General features: G+C 39.7%; 1 protein-coding gene across 3 annotated transcripts in view; it reads left to right on the top strand.

Moving 5' to 3' along the window:
- PAK4 (p21 (RAC1) activated kinase 4) overlaps positions 1 to 16713 on the top strand; it is a 48099-nt gene that overhangs the window by 23072 nt on the left and 8314 nt on the right. For all 3 annotated transcript variants that reach the window (XM_072429741.1, XM_072429742.1, XM_072429740.1), the window contains 5 exons: positions 7766 to 7983; positions 8582 to 9229; positions 13509 to 13928; positions 15261 to 15394; positions 16431 to 16557. In XM_072429741.1, the coding sequence (XP_072285842.1) occupies positions 7780 to 7983; positions 8582 to 9229; positions 13509 to 13928; positions 15261 to 15394; positions 16431 to 16557 (1533 nt within the window). In that variant the 5' untranslated portion in view covers positions 7766 to 7779. The remainder of the gene's footprint in view (positions 1 to 7765; positions 7984 to 8581; positions 9230 to 13508; positions 13929 to 15260; positions 15395 to 16430; positions 16558 to 16713) is intronic.

The raw sequence follows: 16713 nt of genomic DNA on the forward strand, positions 1-16713 counted from the left end.
TTTCATAGCATAGATTTGTATCTACAGCTTGAGAATTGAGTTTCTCCCCATTTTACCTTGCTTCAAAAACGATTTGAATTTTAGGCAGAATTGGGTGTGTCATAGAAGTTCCAAGCGTTTTGTAGCGTTTGGTAGTGATTTACTTTTAGCAAAGTTTTGGGGTTTGCCAACTTCAGTAGCTGTTTATGTTATCTGATGCTGCCAGTTTATCTTAGCACTGCAGTGATTTGTAGCTCTATACAGTAGATACATATTGTATCCAACTAGCTACAAATTGCTAGAGCAAACAAAAAATGAGATTAGAAGCAGTTAAAAAATACTCTACGGCACAGTTGCTGAAATGACATGGCCCTACCACACGTATGTGGTGTAAAGATCACAATGATCATAAGCCTATAGTATGAGTTGAGTTGCATAGTCCCGCTTTAATAGATATATAATTTTTATGCATTAGTCATAGATAAATGAAAGCTCCCAGATTTACCTGCCGTGGCACCAGTGGGTATTCTTCATCCTGTTGACGTTTGCATTTATTATATGTTACTGGTAATGCAAGGAAAGTCAGAATTTACAGATCCAAAAACAGAAAAAAAAGTGGTTGATTCAGCCTATTACCAAACATCGAAATCCTAAATATTTAGCACAGTCATAACATTTATGTTACTTCATTCTACTCTTAAAGTTTTATTAGTTGTTTAATAATTCAGTTTTATAATGTATAAATCCTTTATACCCAAAGTGACTAAGGATTCCTAAGGTCATTTAGATACTTGTATGAGCTGCAATGAACCGTAACATGCTTTTAGTCATAAATGACCAGACTATATAATATATATATATATTGGCTATTCTTTGTAATTAAAGAGCTGCAGCTGTCTGCTTGCCATGCCACGTGGAACTTTGAAGGCCTAATAACATAATTCCATTGCAGAAAATGCATACAATGCACAGACCATGTATTTTGAAGCACATCAGTTCAAATACCTGTGTCTCTGATTCTGGTAAAAAAAAGCCGGTCCTAATTTCTTTTTGTTCTAGAAATAAATATTCTGTTTTAACCCAATGCATAATAATGTGCAACCATGTGTAGATCCAATTTAATGGGTAAGTAAATGTTTGATGAGAAGCTAAAGTTATGTCAATGCAAGACAAGCACATCAGAGGGCAATGTCTTGCGTTGCAGCTCCCCATTAATGTCTATTAAAGAAACAAAAAATTGATGAGCCCTTTCATAAGGGAGAGGACATTGGTGGTATGGAACCTGCAGTTCTGCAAACATCTGATTTGTTCCAGCATAAATGAAAATTGAAACACCAGAAAAAATGAAAAGGGAAAACTGTCTTAAAATCAATTAAGTAAATATGTTCTAAAGGCATTATAAATTTCCAATAAAGCGGGTTTTAAAGTTTCACAGTGCAGAACAAGACCTAGTCACAGGTAATATTGGTAATTAGTCCTTCACCTTGGCTCCTTTTTAGGATTAAGTTTACTAATATTAGATGTTCTGTCTACACTATTGATCCTGAATTATTAAAGTTTCCCCAGCGTTTAACCTGAGGCTTTTTAAAGCCCATGTTTGAAATCGCCATGCATTACAATGGGTTAAACTACATCAGGACGTTTCCTTCAGGCACGTTTATGAGCTTTATCTTAAATGTTGCTTGCAACGTTTAAAAAGTTAACGCTGGGTTAAAGCTGAAAAACGCCAGTAAATGCTTTCATTGATTACAATGGGACGTTTTCTTGCAGTTTTTCAGCATATGCAAATTCGTTAAAAACACAAGGAAAACGCGGCATAGGCCTTTTCCAGCATTTTAAAGGCAAGCTTTAAAACGCTAATAAAAGTGCATATAAATGCACGTTTCCATGCGTTTTTAAAAACGTGTGGACCCAGCCTACATTAAATTAATAACTGCAGTACATAGCTGTTATAATCGTTTCAGAATAACATCGGTGGATAAACGTCAAACTCGCAATTTATTATTATTAAACAGGATTTATATAGCGCCAACATATTACGCAGCGCTGTAAACCTTTGTAGGGGTTGCAAATGACAGACCGATACAGACAGTGACACTGGAGAAGGAGAGGACCTGCCCCGAAGAGCTTACAATCTAGTAGGTGGGGAAATAGCACACAATAGGAAGGGAGATATGGAGTGGTGGGTAGTCATAGAACAGAAGAAGACAGGTAGGCAAGTTTGAAAAAAATGGGTTTTGAGCGCGCTTTTAAATGTGCAGCAATCAAAATAAAAAACTATTTACAATATACAAGGTGGAATATTGAATGAAATGCTTGCCATTTACCTAAGAAGCAAGTGACATTAGAGACATCTCCCTGATCTCCTTCCAATAGCTGCATATAAAAAAATCTGCTTCAGAGCCGCTTGGACTGCGGTTAGTGTAGGTGGGCATGATAGGATCCAACAGGTCATGATGAACCTCCTTGTCACAAGTAAACAGATGGTAACCCATCTTGTGATACCTCGGCAAAGGCTTACGTACACAGGTACAATAATTATCGTTGGAAACAAACAACGATCGATTGTTCGATAATCATTAACAAAAAAAATGTACAACAACAGGCAATAAATGGTGCTTCACGGAGGGTCTGACCACTTCGCATTTATTACGCTGAGTTTGCATCTCTCCCTTGTTATTGCCTTTTTGAAGCAAACGTCTTTGTTCTATTTTCTTACGTTCTTCCCTTTTGGATGTAGTTCCTTTTTTAAATGAGCGAGCCTGGAAGGGCATCGTGTTACCTCTGACAGCTCTTCATGTAGACATAGAAGTCATTACCGACTGTGTGCTAGTGGCGTGTCTCTCGGAATTAACCTTCTGTCATGCTGTGAAATTAATGCACTGACCCCCATATGTCATGTTTTCACATCCCATATTAAATTAAAGCTTTGTGGGCATTGACAAACCACTGTCTGAGGCATTAGCTTTGAACTGTGAGCATTAGAGGATATGACATTGCTTTGAGCAGATGAAACCATGCTTTTGATTTAATTACGTTCGTCTTACATTTAGATATTTGTAGACATAACTGTATGTTGCCTTGCGTTGTAATAAGCGAACAAAATGAGTGATAAAATTTCATTGTGGTCTTGTAAAATAAACATCCATTAAGTCACATTTTTATTCTAGAAGAAATCATAAAATGTTTTATTCCCCAGTTGCAATGTCTTAGTTACGGTATTTAGTTGCCACTTGCTAGAAAAGTTGAAGCTGAAAGTTGAAGCTGGGTCTGCAGCTTGAATGCCTTCTTTGTAATTCATACTAGATGACCGGGCATACATTGGGGGCCTAAATAATAAATTAACTTTTATACAACCCCTCATCCCTCTCATCCTTTTGCAACATGCTAGATATATATTTTTGGGGGTATATACAATTGCATTGAAAGAAAGTCCAGTTTTACTGTTAAAGATATGAATTATCCTAAAAAGGATTATGTTTATACCTGGTAATATTTTAATTCGTTTGACATGCAATCAACAGTACAACTATGCAAAAGCTGAAAATAAACTACGGATACAGCGCTGGGTTGCCTGTTGTTCATGGCAATTGTCTCTTGCCTATAAAATGACAAAGGCTTAAGTTTAGGTTTATTGCAATGGAGTAGGTCTCAAGGTTATGAGCAGTGTTTCTCAACCAGGGTTCCATGGGTTCCTTAAGCAATTTGTGCCTCTCAAATTTACCTGACGCCAATGATCTTTTTGGCTATCTGTAAGTGACATTCTTCCCTCTGACCGCCACACTAATGTACTGTGAGCTGTGGGGATAGCAATTATAGCCGAGATTCCCTGAGGAGCTAAAAGTTATCTCAAAGTTCCCCTGTGTTAAAAAGGTCAAGATGCAGCTCCTTTGCTTAAGAACAGTGTACCTTGCATTGTGGTGCTTTTTTTTTTGGTCTGTGCCAGTTTGTTGGCGGCCTGTTTAAAATAAATGGGCTGTCTTAGCACAACACACAATAACTTGTAATAACATGCATTGAAGCAAGTGTGGTAATGCAACACGAGGGAATAGAGAAGTGTGAATTGGCCCTAAATGTGAGGAATGTTGCTGACCCCTGATCCAAACTTTTATCAGAAAAAAAAAAATCTCACATTTAAAGTTGGAACTAAACCTGCAATAATCACCTATCCCCAATCCATAGCAGGGCCCCTCCATCCTCTTCCTCCTCCTTTAGCCTATTTTCAGGCAATCCTGATTGGCCAGGATGGTGTAACTCACTCATTCCCAGCATGTACAAGTATAGTTGGGATTGCCAGGTATTATTATTATGAATAATAAACGGCATTAATATAGGGCCAACATACACAGCGCTTTACATTAAATTGGGTATCCCTGGAAGCAAGCGCTTAGCAGCGCATGGGCGGAAATGAGTCAGGTAAGAACCGCACCTGCCTGATCATGGACTTTTCAAAGTGGAACTTTACTTCCACTTTTAAGATCCTGTTCACATTTAATTGTAAGTGTGCTTTTATTGTGTATATCTTATGGCACATTTACATAGTATGAATCCAGCCTTGTTTTGGAATCTACATGGTGTTAACTGTTCCTGAGAATATTCATTCATGTAAGATATCTGTATTACTTCTCCTCTGCGGTCACACCGGTAGAACAATATATAGCAAAAACCTGGCATCCCTTTGTTCCTAACATAAAGCTCCCTTTCAGACACTAGATGGGCAAATAAGAAAATGCCAATTCCTAAAGATGATGTTGCTGACAGAATTCAAGTACTACTTTCTTTTTTTTTTTTTTTTGGTAAACTCCATGGCTACCTGGCTTGCCGAGGGAACTCGCATGCATGTTATGGAATTGGATAGATCAGCCAATATTTAGGACGGTGCTTTTACAAGTTTACAGCCTTACAAGCCTTCAGATGAGAAATCCCTCAGTACATTTTAAGCTCAGAACCTCTCCGTGTCTGAGAGTTTCATTTTAACAGTTTTTTGCTCTTTTTAGGTTTAAATTATCACAGTTCTGCAAGTCCATTCAGAAGAGCGCTTCCCATGCTTTGGAAAAATCCAAAATGCAGTGGATTGCAGGCACGTTGAAAGCAGCCATGCATACAAGCCTTTAGCTTGCTCAGGACGAGACATAGTGCATCAGGGCTGACTGTAGCCCATACTTGTGTTCTGCATGACAGCGCCGGATTCCTGTTAATCAGTTACTAATTAGGAGAAGAGACCAGTCAGTGCTGCTGGGCCCCTGTAAGGGGATTGTGGGAGTACATGCTCATTCCTCCATACATCACAGCTAACCTTCTAACCTTGCAAATATTGCACTCATGTTTGTTCTCCATTTAGTAACACAGATTTGCATGGAACCGTGCCTTTCCCTTTTGTATGTCGGATGATTCAGTGCACTGTTGAAAGCATGCTTATAATGCGATATGATCCAGCATTCTGATTTAACACAATGGCTGAGTAACAGGTTAAAGCAAATTGTGTTCCTCAAAATATATAACCCCGCTCTGTTAGACCTTCCTCCCCCTGCGATTCAAAATTGCTCAGTAGACTGGGAAACCTGAGGATCTTCAATACAAACATATAAGTAGAATGTAGCATTTTCCCTTCCAACCTAATGAAAGCTTTCAAGTAAACCTGTAAAGTTGCTAAAATATATCACACATGTAATGTAAGCTTTGTGCATGTGTTTATAAATGATGTAGAGCACCAATTGAGACTACAGACTTGCAGGGTTCCCTGAGCAATTTGTGCCACTTTGGTCAGTCTAGATGACAAAATTATCTTTTTGGCTATCTGTAAGAGAGTTTTTTCCCCACTGACCACCATAATAGCTAATATACAGTGAGCTGTGTATATAGTAATTATAGCAGGGGTTCCCCAAAGACCCAAAAGTAATTTCAAGTGTTCCCAAAAGGCTGTATTAGCGTATTGCCAAGCAAAAGCTTATGCAGCCTCGCACTTATCACTGTTCTTCAGCGACAGATAAAGGGCAAAAAAAAAAAATCATTAAGGGCACAGCCAACTGTGACTTCATTTTGTAAATTCACTGTTTGTATTCTATTGTTTTCTTTAGGTTTTGAGCTTTCAGGGTGAAACATGCATGATTACATATGATACTGATACAATGACATCATCTAATGTCTGCTTTAAATATCTGAATACATTTTTCCAGATGTAAAAAGAGAAAAAGTTCACTTTAAGGACAAAGCAGAAGTTTCACCTTGCCAAGATTCAATGATTTAGTGACACAATTCCGCTAACTAGTACAGACCCAGAAAGTCCCTTTGCTTTCAGTACAGGCCTGAGGAACTCTTAACTAATGTTCAAAGATGAGTTTCGCCTTTAGTTCTTGTCTCGTATTTGCCTTGAAGCTGCATTACTAAATATATTACAGGGAATTAACAGCAACAACTTGGATTATATAAGTGAATGTTTCTAGATTGTTGTCATTATTTTCAAAGTCGTACATGTAGGAATTGAAACAAGATCACATCACATCACTTCACTTCATTATTTTGATTTCTGATTATTTTTTGTTTTCTATGCAGCTAGGTTTTTCCTTTTTAGTTTATATACATGTGAAAGCATAAAAGTACACCCCATGAAAAGTGTTGAGTTTTTCAGCATTTATTAGATCTTTCTTTATTCTTCCTCATTATTCTACAGGTACAGGTTTAAAACACACACAGACACCTTCATTATTATTAAACAGTATTTATATAGCGCCAACATATTCTGCAGTGCTGTACATGTTATATTGTGTGCCATATTAGCCACTAAAATATATCAACCTGAAAGCGGAACTAAACCTGTAATTCTCACCTACCCCTTCTCCATTGCCGGGCACTTCCTTCTTTTCTTCCTGGAAGTGATCTTGGGCCATCTCGATTGGCCGCCCCAGGATGAGGTACCCCCTTGCGCAGGCACAAGGAGTTCTATTTGTTCCGAGCATGTGCAAGGGATGCTGAGAATAAAAGGTTTCCCATGTGTTTAGCTCAGCAATGTTGGACAGCTGGGTGGTGATCAGGCAGGTATGAGCAGTTATTACATGTCCTTTACTGCAAAAACCACCTTCCCGATTGTAGATCTTTCAAACTGGATTAATGGCATATTACTGTGCTAGCATGCATGTTTTTACTGATGTGGTATCAAAGAAAGATTGCATGATGTTTGCATTATAATTTGGTCATAGTACATCATTTCACTGTACGTTGCCAACTTCAAATTAGTCATGACAATCACGTCTGACCTCCTACCGAAAAAGTTAGATATCTCTGTGTTCACCCCCAACCCCCCTCCCCCTTTTATAAGCTAAAAGCAGGAGCAGACAGACTTTGTGTTGCTCTTTAAAAGAACTGGTTAAATATGTATCGCATAATCATTTGGACAGCCTCACATTCAGTATATCATGCCAAGATTCTGTGTTCAGGCTTGTTTGCAGGCATTCTGGCTTTTGTTCCCTTCTAAATAATTATGCCTGCTCAGAGCACTATTAGATGCGGAAACATTTCCCCACTGCTGAACACATTGAGCTTTTTACTTTGCCAGCACTGTGGGCACATCAGTCTCCTTCAATGTTCTACAATGTGTGTTATGGGGGCATATCAAGTAGATGTATAGCAGCGTGATAGGGAAAAACTGTATAGCCAAAGTCTTACTTATCTGGGCTATTGTCCCCTGTAGTGGAGTTTTCCCTGTCCAAATGATCACATTCTGACTGTATTGGTAATGTTGTGTTTGCACTCTTTTATTTATAATCTTTCATTTTTCTTTCACAACCAGGTCAGCTAGCCACCATGTTTGCCAAGAAGAAAAAGCGTATAGAGATCTCGGCCCCATCTAATTTCGAGCATCGCGTTCATACTGGTTTTGATGAGCAGGAACAGAAATTCACTGGGCTTCCACGACAATGGCAGAGTCTGATCGAGGAGTCCGCCAAAAGACCCAAACCCCTGGTGGATCCAGCATGCATCACAGCCATCAACCGTGGTCCACAAAAGGTCTGTACATTAAGACGGGACGCCCCTTAGACTGTACCCCTGAAAGCATGTTTTGATTTTTTGTTTTTTTTCATAGGCAGAAGATAAAATAGCAATGTCCTGTTACTGCCGTATTGTCTCTAGAGAAATTGTGGAGTTTTCGTATTCACTTAAATAGATCCTGTCTTGCTGTGTGTAATTTTCCCAATGAGTTCCCAAATTTCCCAAACAACATTGTCGGTCAGTCTTTATCAGTTTGTCACATTCTGGTTCTGTTAGTAGTATTAGTAGTAATAGTCCAAAACAGAGCGGGGGTGCATGTGAAATAACTTTAAGGTCTTTAGAGAACCCAAAAGTTTTAAAAATGATGGCAGCTTCCATATTTCTAGACTGAAGCAGCAAGTTTTTATTATGCAGCAATCATGTGATCAAATGCCTCCTACATTGTATCATGTCACTAGCAGTTGCAGGAAATCAGTGAATAGGTTTTATTGTAAATGTTCTGCTCTTCTTATGTTTATATCCGTTCAGGTCAGTGGGGAACCCTGTACAGTGGGGACAAATCTTAATATTTAACACTTGCCAATTTTTCTGTTTTTTTTTTTTCCCTCCTTCCTAGACGATCGTACGTGGGAACAAGCTATCCCAAGATGGCTCTTTGACATGGCTGCTGGATGATTTTGAGATGATGTCGGTGTGTCGCTCAAACTCCTTGCGCAGAGAGTCTCCTCCTTGCCCCCCCAGAGAACAGCGTACCCCAGTGGAGAATGGTGTGAATGATGGCCGCATAAGACACCCACGTGAAGATGGAGGAAGAATGCCAGAAAAAATCCGGATGGACCATGGAAGAGATAGGCCAAGGGAGGAACAGAAACCAGCTCCTCAGCAACCTCGAGGACAGGAACCAAGCAGCAAACACAGGCCTCCACCACCTGACTATCCTAAGCATTCAGAAAACAGATCTGTTCGCCATACTGAGAGAGCAGATGGAAAGCGAGACCGCCACCTTGCTGCAGATGGCGACTACAGTGAACCAGCTGATAGGGTGGTCAGGAGAGAAAAAGAAGACAGAAGGCCTAAATCAGCTTACACTGGAGGGCAAGGTAGCCCTCAGTCACCTAGGGACAAAAGACCACTCTCTGGGCCTAATATGCATACCCCAAATAACCAATCTGCAGGGGGAGTGGGGAAGCCAACACAGCAGGCTGCAAGACCTTTTAACACTTATCCACGTGCTGACACTGATCCGAACAGGTCAACACAGCCGGTAGGTGGATTTTTCTTTCTTTGCACTATATCTAGAACTAATCTACACCCACCTGTGTTCCAACCAGAATGCCCTAAAGTAAAACTAAAGCCCCGCTTTTACCATGGGTGGATTCAGGCAGGTGGTTATTGCAAAAAGGGACAGGCGATTCCCTTCTGTTCTTACCTGCCTGATCACCACACAGGTATCAAATTTTGATGAGCTATGCACGCTCAACACTTTTGCCAGGGAAACTCCGCAATCCTGGCTTCCCTTGCACACCTGCGCAGAAGTTAAAGTCATCTTTGCAGATGGCTGGAGATCATCTTCAGGAAGAACAAAGATGGCATCGCCCTGCGATGGAAATAGGATATCTGAGTAATCGCGGGTTTAGTTCCACTTTAAAGTGCCCCTTTTAGTTAGTAGGTTGACATGTCCATGGAGCAGATTCCTTGTTTTGGGTCCTTTTGCTTTTATTGAGATCATATATGAAGTACAGTACAGGTAATTTAAGTATATTACACAGGTGGGGTTCAATTCAATGAGTTCAATATTTAAGTGAGACAAATTCCTGGAAAGTGAACAGAACAAAATACATTTATGAAATCTGTTTTACCTGCCAAGATGTGTACTTCTCTCCATCCGTTTTTGGGTATTACAGACCCATCAAACAATACAGTAAAGTGGATAAAAATACTTTCGTTGTTACAGTTATATGCTGAGGAAGGGGTCTCCCAGTCTTCCTCTTTTCTCCCACTTGCACACAGTATATCTGTGCACACAATATATCTGCCTGGAGTTCAGCTTTAAACAGTATAAAGGTAGCATATATATCAATGATATATATTTATTGTGTTCAGTATCTCTTGTTGACATTTTATATTTATAATTATACATTACATTACATAATTGCAGTTCTGTTGGTCTGGTCAGACTGATTGCGAAGTGTTGTTTGAAATGGTAACATTACTTTCTGATATTAGGGCATTTGGTCTCTTTATCACAACGACTTACATGTGTGTTCTCCCACAACCATGATTCAGATAGATTCAGAGTTTCTTACTGATTTTTGTATGGTAGTTCAAGAAGTCCATATAGCAGAAACGGACATACAATATAGTCTGACTTCTCCCAACCCACTTGGCAGCTTCTATGCAAGTTGGCACAAAGATCCTAAATAAAACACTTGGTGACAGGACGAAGCTCACTCCATAAACAGACTGTGTGTTTCTTTACCAATGACTTTGTATCTAAGCCAAATCCAGAGTTCTTATCTGTGTAGGATAGAGGCTCTGATTAACTGCTTGCCAGGTATTGCCTTTAGTGTCACACAGATCCTGCCCTGGCTGTGACTTATACATGGACAGCACCCAGCCCTTCAACCCAGTAAGTATTGATGGGACCATAATAGCCCCTATTGGGTTCAGCAAGTAGAGGCAAGGAAGACCAAATGATAATGCAGATCTAGGTCTGCATTAGGAAATAAACCTAGATGTGATTTTCAGTCATCTTGGTTGGGCTGGGATAGTGCAACTCCCGCATAGGTGTGCAGGTTCAGTCCCAGCAAGCACAGATTACTGGGTTTCCTGCCAGGTATTGTAGAAGGGACATTGCTTGTCCCTTTCTGCCCTAATGACTTGACTGATCTAAAATTTTTAAAAGTGGAACTTTAGCTTTAAAGAGCAAAAACCAATATGGTTCCTGCCATTGCCTACCTTCTTCTGAGTAAGTTTTTTCCTTGCTGCTTCAAGCTTTGTTTACTTTCAGAATTACTGACATAGAATAAACACCACTCAGTTGAGCCAGATCAGTGCTCCAGTTTAACATCAGTGGCTTTGAAAGTATGGAAGCCATTTGACCAGCATGACAGACAACCATTTTGCATTTTGAAAAGCGATCAGCTTGCACTTGCAGTCAGCGAACTTTGCCTAAATTCAAGTCATTATGAAGGTACATATGGGGAGCACATGCCTCTGTTTTGGATCCTAAATGCATCTCTTGTTGATAGAGCTGTTTTAGCCACAAAAAAAAAAATCCACACTTCAGGGTCAGCGTGACCACACCAAGCACTAGTTGTCATGCTCTGCTTGTTAATGAGCAGCACACAGTCTGCTATTATTTTTATACTTCTGGAAACGAAAGATAAGCTGCTGTGCACAATTCTTTTTGGTTTCCATGTTCTCTGTGCCTTCAAAGGTTCAGAGAAGAAAGGAGATTTTTTTTTTTTGTAAATCTTTTATCTTCATAGGTCATCATAGCCCTATTTTCTTATGTTTTTTTTCCCTACACATTTATTACTAGAGACATTGAATGTCCCTTATCACATTGGCACCATTGTAGTTTAGTGTTGGTCGCTTAGTCATTTGCACCATAGTGCTGGTTCTTCAGCCTCTGCACATTTGGCTGCATTGAGTGCTACTGGTACTGCTCACTGCCGTAGGAGAAGCTAACGTGTAACGTCTCCCCAGAGGCATCAGTTCCCTGGCATGAGGATGTCATAAGCTTACCACGACCTCATGATCAAGGTGATCATAGCCTAAACCTCTGCCAATGTATCTCTTCAGCATGATCCTTCAACCCTAAAACATAACCGGCATTATCAGCAAATCCTAAGCTGCTTTCAGATGCTTAATTTTTGTTAACTAAAGTGATCTTTTCTGACTACCTTCGGGAAAAACTTTTGTTAGTGCAGCTGTGGACAGCCCCAACATTCTGCAGCATTCCACTCTTCCAAATTACTAAATGATTACTAGTAGATTATACAGCAGGCCCACCTAATAGAACAGATCTGTACAGCACACATTTGTTTCACCTGAAACAATTGTTCATAATAATGAGGGTGATCATCTCTGATCCTAACCCTAATTTAACATAATACCTAAAATAAGGCCCAGCTTTAAACTCTTGAACCATGTATTCTCCATTTTAATGAGAAGTTATGCCAGATTCTTATATCTGTGAAAGCTTTTGATCCTCAGTTGTGAGTGCCAATAATCAGTGATGGTTTAGGGTGGGGATTAAAACCAATATAAATATATATGAGCACCATATGTTATCTTTTGCTGTATATATATACATCCATCCATCCATCAAGTGTGTGTTTCTGAGGAATGTAATTACATTTTTAGATCAGCTTGGTGAACCAATACAGGTAGTCCCCGGGTTGCATACAAGATAGGGACTTGTGGGGTTGTTTAATAGAATTTGTATGTAATTCGGAACAGGTACATTATTTTAACAAATGCAATTAGGACAGATGTTTGTCTCAACATATTTTTACGCAGTGAAGTGTCAGTTACTGTATCCCTCACTGTGAGTTAATCACAAACAAGGCAAAAAAAAAAAATTATGGAGCCTAGACATTCATTAATTTCTGGAGCAAGCTGTGCTTTGATATGCAAAAAGAAACAACTGCAGAGTTTGTCTTGGTCATTAATGAGTTACAAGAGGCTGGAGAAACAGCTCACCCACTAAAGCTAGGTACACCCTTCCAAAATTATCGTTAGAAAATGAACGATTACAACCGATCAACGAATATGTACGATTATATTTGAACTAACCTATTGTGCACAATTCTGTACAAGCTGTAACTATACAATCTTTCAAATATAATCCACCAATAGTGTACACACGCTAAATACAATCGTTTGAATGATGCAGGGAGTGACATGTAAAGGAGAAAGTGTATTGCAGAAACATGCAAGATCACTGAACAACTGTACACACGATAGGTAGCGAACGATCGTTGGCCAATCAGATCCGCCGTGGTGGTCGTTCATGTTCTCGTTCGTCGACGTTGTTGGTCAGTCGTTGGTCACCTTTTCTGTGAACGATTTTCGGCCGATCAGTTGTTCACCGTTCATTTCCAACAATAATAATTGGAAGTGTGTATGCAGCTTAAATTTACCCAGAACCTCAGCTGTGTTTAGCAAAATATTTCTTCAAACTGCCTCATCAATCCTCGGTCCTGCCCTTTCATATCTATGAGTTGTCCATATATCGAATGTCCTTAACTCGGGAACTACCTGTATTGTGAATATATTTATGGTCTTTTGTAACATAACTGCATCTTTTTTGTATGCAACCAATCCAAATTTAGTGTTTGCACCTTAATTAGTTGCATTGTTCCTGGCTGTTGGGCATACAAAGACTTGAGTGTCTGCCAGAGTTCACGGGCTCTAGACAGACAGAAGATATTTATTGACTGCCAGCAAATACCTAACAGCACAAAGTACAAGCGTATTACATTTTTTTTAAGTTAATATGTTAAGTTTGATTTTTTTCTTTTTCTCTTCTGCAGATTCAAGATTCCCGATCCACTGTACCACTTGACCCCAAAAACCCTGCAAACAGAGGGTCGTCTCGGCCACAGCCCGGTCAAGCCAAGCCTAAGCCTCCAGAGAAACCATCTCAGGCCATCCTCTCCCAGCACAGCTCTGACCCCCAGCTTTCTCGCCCACCACAGCAGACGCAGCAACCTCCTCAGCCACGATCCCCACAAAGGGAACCTCAGCGAGTGTCACACGAGCAGTTCAGAGCAGCACTACAAATGGTGGTGGATCCTGGAGATCCCAGGACCTATTTGGATAACTTCATTAAAATCGGGGAGGGCTCCACTGGAATCGTTTGTATTGCCACTATAAAGAGTTCTGGAAAACTTGTTGCTGTCAAGAAGATGGATCTGCGCAAGCAGCAAAGAAGAGAACTTCTTTTCAATGAGGTAAATCTTTGGGTCTACATAACCTCATTATTGTATAGATCATACACCAGCAGGGTTACGATTTAAGCTGTTTCTGGAACTGAGGGGGAGGACTGTATCGTAATTTTGAATTTAACTTTTAGTGCTAACTCGAGGACCCCTGGCAAAGAGGCAAGATAGCTTCATTCATGTTATAGACCTTAAACTTTGGAAAGTTTTAACTTCTCTTTTGGGCAGTAATTACGTATTGCATTGCAGTGTAGACTTCCTGATCTTTTGGCGCAGTAAGCTATGCAAGAAAACTTTTTTCAGAGACACTGTAAGAAATAAAAGTGGTAGATTTATTGTAATGATGACACTGGGATTCATGATAGAAATATTTTAATGTTTTGCTTCCTTTGACAACAGTGACACATGGTGTTTCAATGTAGAACTGCATAAGAAATATTACCAATTTGCACCACTGGTGCAGCAGACGCCAGTCAATTTTTTTAGCCTAGTTTTGTGTTACTGTGTTTGTATTCAAATGAATCCCTGTCTATCTTTAGAGCATCTTGGACCCTAACCTAAGGCTGTACATTAAGCCTCAACCTCTCTCCAACTTGAGGCCATTTCATCCCCTGCTTCATGATTTCCCTGTCAAAAGCCAGGGTCTCTATTGACCACTGTGATTTTGACATGTGACAGTTAAATAATAGGGTTGGACTTTGTTTATTTAAGTCCAGACTTGGCATCCAAGGACCTGTACAAGGACACTGAGAGTTATTTGGAGACTAACTCAGGTACCTGCAGGTACCACAAGGTAAAAAGGGTTTTGGGAAGGGTTATAAATTATCATGTTTTTATTGCTTTCTGTGTTTATGCAAGGCACAGTCTTTAGACAAATCACATGGTGTTTTGCCTCTAATTTTGAGTTGTTAAGGGAATAGGAGAAGTAAGCTGTCCTCACTGAAAGTCTATCTAAGAAGGCATTTTCCTTTACGTTAGAACAGGTTACTGTGTTGTGTCTGACAGGAGCTCCTAGCCGTTTCTACTTCATCCAAACAAAAAAATTTTGACTTTGGGTATACTTTAAGCACCATTGTACATTTTAGGCCAGGTAAGGATCACTTTAGTAAATGTGTCAAGTGTGTACAGATAATTCATATGTTTGCTAAATATTTTCATTTAATTTGTAAAATTATTATAGAGGAACACTTATATGTATGTCTAATATTTTCAGTTCATTTTATGTTTATTGTGACCTTTTGTTTACCCAACACAACATCATTTGTTGGCAAATATATAATGACTGTCTGCTGCCGTGCTGGTAAATGCTGTAAACCACAATTAACAATTCCCTTTTTTCTGCAGGTGGTGATAATGCGAGATTATCAGCATGAAAATGTGGTGGAGATGTACAACAGCTACTTGGTAGGCGATGAGCTTTGGGTGGTAATGGAGTTTCTGGAAGGAGGGGCCCTGACTGACATTGTCACACACACCAGGTAAGGCAACCATCAAAGTAACATAACATCATGTATTGCAGTAGTGTTTTCTATGCACAAATAATTAAATTTGTACTTTATGTTGGGATTGATTTTCATTTTATATACAGCAAAGATACATTTATACAAGATGCACAACCTTGCAGGCTATAAAGAAGCCATTTTTACATTACTGTGATTAACCCATAACTGTTTATGGGGTTAGAAATTGTAGGTGTGTGGCATCTCCTGTATTGTGACCCAACTCATCAGTTACCACCTAAAAATAGCCGGGTTGTTGCTGAAAAGTGCCGGGGGGTGCACCCAGCTTAAAGGGGCTGGTGAGAACACTGCATTATTCCAAATGTCCTAAATGTAGGTATACAAAATAGAACAGTGTATGATTCAACTTCTTACAATACAGATGTGCTGGCTTCTATTCTATCTTGGGTTGGTGCGTTTGTTGTCCACGCCAACCCTGCTATTGTGGCCTCTGGATGCAGTGCAATATGGACTAGTTGATGCATTTGAAAATTATACAATATGCTCAGGTTACTTACATGTACATTATTGGAATATGATAGCAGACCTGCACAGACACAAGGTGCACATACATATTCCATGGGATAGTGGTTTGAACCCACGACTATGAATTCAAAGATAGAATGCCCACTAATTGACCAGTGGGTATATAATTTGTTATTATAAGAGAGAGCGAACTTTCTAAACTTTTTAAAAAAGGAATATGAAAACAGAAAACTCCTGTGAAAAACGCTGACACCTTTTGGTGCAATATTGTGGCAAGACACTCAGGCGGGTCAGATATCTTTCCAGGCCCAATATGACGTGACAATTATTTTACACTTTTGATAGACATTTCTTTGGAAGCCACTGACAAAGTTCCAAACAACTGGCTCTGTTGCATTTAATGACAATCTCTCTTTCTAACCTTCAGTAGAGGTGAAGTGAAGGAAATGAGAATGTGATTGCTGATGGCAACACTGAGGTCAAGGTTCTTCCCTTCCTCCAAGTATTGATAAATTCTTTCTGTTTTCAGGATGAATGAGGAGCAGATAGCCACTGTTTGTGTGGCGGTATTGAAGGCTTTGTCTGTGCTCCATGCCCAAGGAGTAATCCACCGGGACATTAAAAGTGATTCTATTCTGCTGACACATGATGGACGGGTAAGCTGTTCTCTGTGTATGATGGGAAGGTTGGGGGGGGGGGGGGGGATTGCTGGTGGCTTTTTTTTAAGTGTTTAGCTTATGGCTGGAATAAATCTGGAATAAAATAATGTTCCGATGTAAAGAAGGATCCCAGTAAAAAACTGGCTGGTGTTT

The sequence above is a fragment of the Pyxicephalus adspersus genome, chromosome Z, assembly GCF_032062135.1.
Source record: "Pyxicephalus adspersus chromosome Z, UCB_Pads_2.0, whole genome shotgun sequence".
NCBI classification, from domain to species: Eukaryota; Metazoa; Chordata; class Amphibia; order Anura; family Pyxicephalidae; genus Pyxicephalus; species Pyxicephalus adspersus.